General features: G+C 39.5%; 1 protein-coding gene across 1 annotated transcript in view; it reads right to left on the bottom strand.

The window, feature by feature from the left end:
• FAM192A (family with sequence similarity 192, member A) overlaps window positions 1–715 on the bottom strand; it is a 33,252-nt gene extending 32,537 nt beyond the window's left edge. The window contains exon 1 of the mRNA XM_011971930.1: window positions 704–715. Coding sequence (XP_011827320.1) covers window positions 704–715 — 12 coding nt within the window. The remainder of the gene's footprint in view (window positions 1–703) is intronic.
• Between the last annotated feature and the right edge of the window lie 1,115 nt (window positions 716–1,830).

Raw genomic sequence — 1,830 nt, 5'->3', positions numbered from 1 at the left:
TTTTGAGATGAAGTCTTGTTCTGTCGCCCAAGCTGGAGTCCAGTGGTGCAATCTCGACTCACTGCAACCTCCGCCTCCCGGGTTCAAGCAATTCTCCTGTCTCTGCCTGCTGAGTAGCTGGGACTATAGGCGTGTGCCAACATGCCCAGCTAATTTTTGTATTTTTAGTAGAGATGGGGTTTCACTATGTCAGCCAGGCTTGTCTCGAACTCCTTACCTCGTGATCCACCTGCCTAGGCCTCCCAAAGTGCTGGGATTATAGGTGTGAGCCACTGCAGCTGGCCGTATTACTCCTTTTAAACTAAATCTCTGTTTTTCTTTATTGGTTTCTTTCCTTTTGAGTAACTGTAGAATCAACCCCTACCCAGACATGTTATGTGTTATTCACAGCACTATGCGCTAACAAGGAGGCACATATTCAATCCAATGTCCATTCCAAGATGACCACTAACAACAAAAACAGTAAGTTTCCACGCTACCACAAAAATAAGGCAGCTAACCGCTAATGAGCTCTTACCATGTACTGTAATCTTTTTATGGATATTATCTAATTAACATGGTCATTGATCCTATGAGAAATATTATGTTTATAGATGAAGTTGAGGTCCAGAGGAGTTAGATTATTTGTCTAAGGTGATACACGTGGTGAATGGTAGAGCCAAGAACCAAAGTCAGGCCTAACATCAAAAATTCATACTCTTACCAACTTTACCATACTCCTCCCCAGAAAACACTAAATCTTGGTTGAAAACAAAGACATGTCGACTTCAGCTTTCTTCCTACTTCAAATTCCAGTGTTAAGAATATTCATGCAACATTTTTATTTAGTAAAGCTAGAAATGGAAGCTGAAAAAACAAACCCAAACGTTCAGAACAAGAGAATAGTCTCAGCCTGTTGCTGAGGTTTAGTTTAATGTAACAATAATAAGAAAGAATTGTGAAAATTACTAGAAAGAAATGAAATCAACTGACAGACGCTGTTGCTCCCACCTAAAGCCCACAACCTGGACACTTCTGATTTAGCAGCACTCCACGACTCCAGCCAGAGGCTCATTACTGAAGCAGAACTGTTCAGTCTCTGTGAAAATGCCAAAAATTCCTCAAGTTCTACAGAACAACCTCTTATGAAACCAGAGCCAACAATTTCTTAAACATCTCTGGCAGAGAAAACGTGAACTTTCTAGGGCTCTAATGATTGGGAGAGACATTCTGGACAACCCTCAGTTTCCCCCTTTCTCATCCCCTATTAACCATTAAGTCTCCTTTCTCATCCTGTATTAATCACTTGGTTTCTTTCCATCACCCATTTTTCCTAAATAATTCAGAGTAGGATAGGTCCTTATAGCCTACCTAACACGATAATCACTCGACATCTGAATTTACCATACACACCCAGGAGAAGGTCATCCAACTCATATATTAAAACTTCAAGAGGAACCACTGCACTCCCTTCCTAGGCAGCCAACTCCCTCTCTAAGCAGATTTGACTGTTAGGAAAGATCTTCCTTAAACTGAAGTGAAATCTGTTTTACTATAAATTCAACACATAGGTTCAATCCACTGGGACTATACAAAAAGAATCGAATCTTTTCTAACATGACCATATTTCAGTTGTTTGAAGACAATTCCCATGTTCTTCCTAATTTGTTGTTTTTCTGAGCCAAACATTCCTAGTTACTTTAATCTTATAAGATGGAGAAAAATAATCATGTCTCCGGGAAATGAATTTATCAGATTAGATATGATTTAAACCTGGGAAATAAATACTAGGATATGGCAATGCCATTGGTGCCCCAGTAAATGTCTCTCTTCATTCTTGTTATATATATA

Source organism: Mandrillus leucophaeus, unplaced genomic scaffold (genome assembly GCF_000951045.1).
Source record: "Mandrillus leucophaeus isolate KB7577 unplaced genomic scaffold, Mleu.le_1.0 Scaffold125, whole genome shotgun sequence".
Taxonomy (NCBI): Eukaryota; Metazoa; Chordata; class Mammalia; order Primates; family Cercopithecidae; genus Mandrillus; species Mandrillus leucophaeus.
Note: the sequence above shows the minus strand (reverse complement) of the source record. Positions and strands in the feature narration are given on the sequence as shown.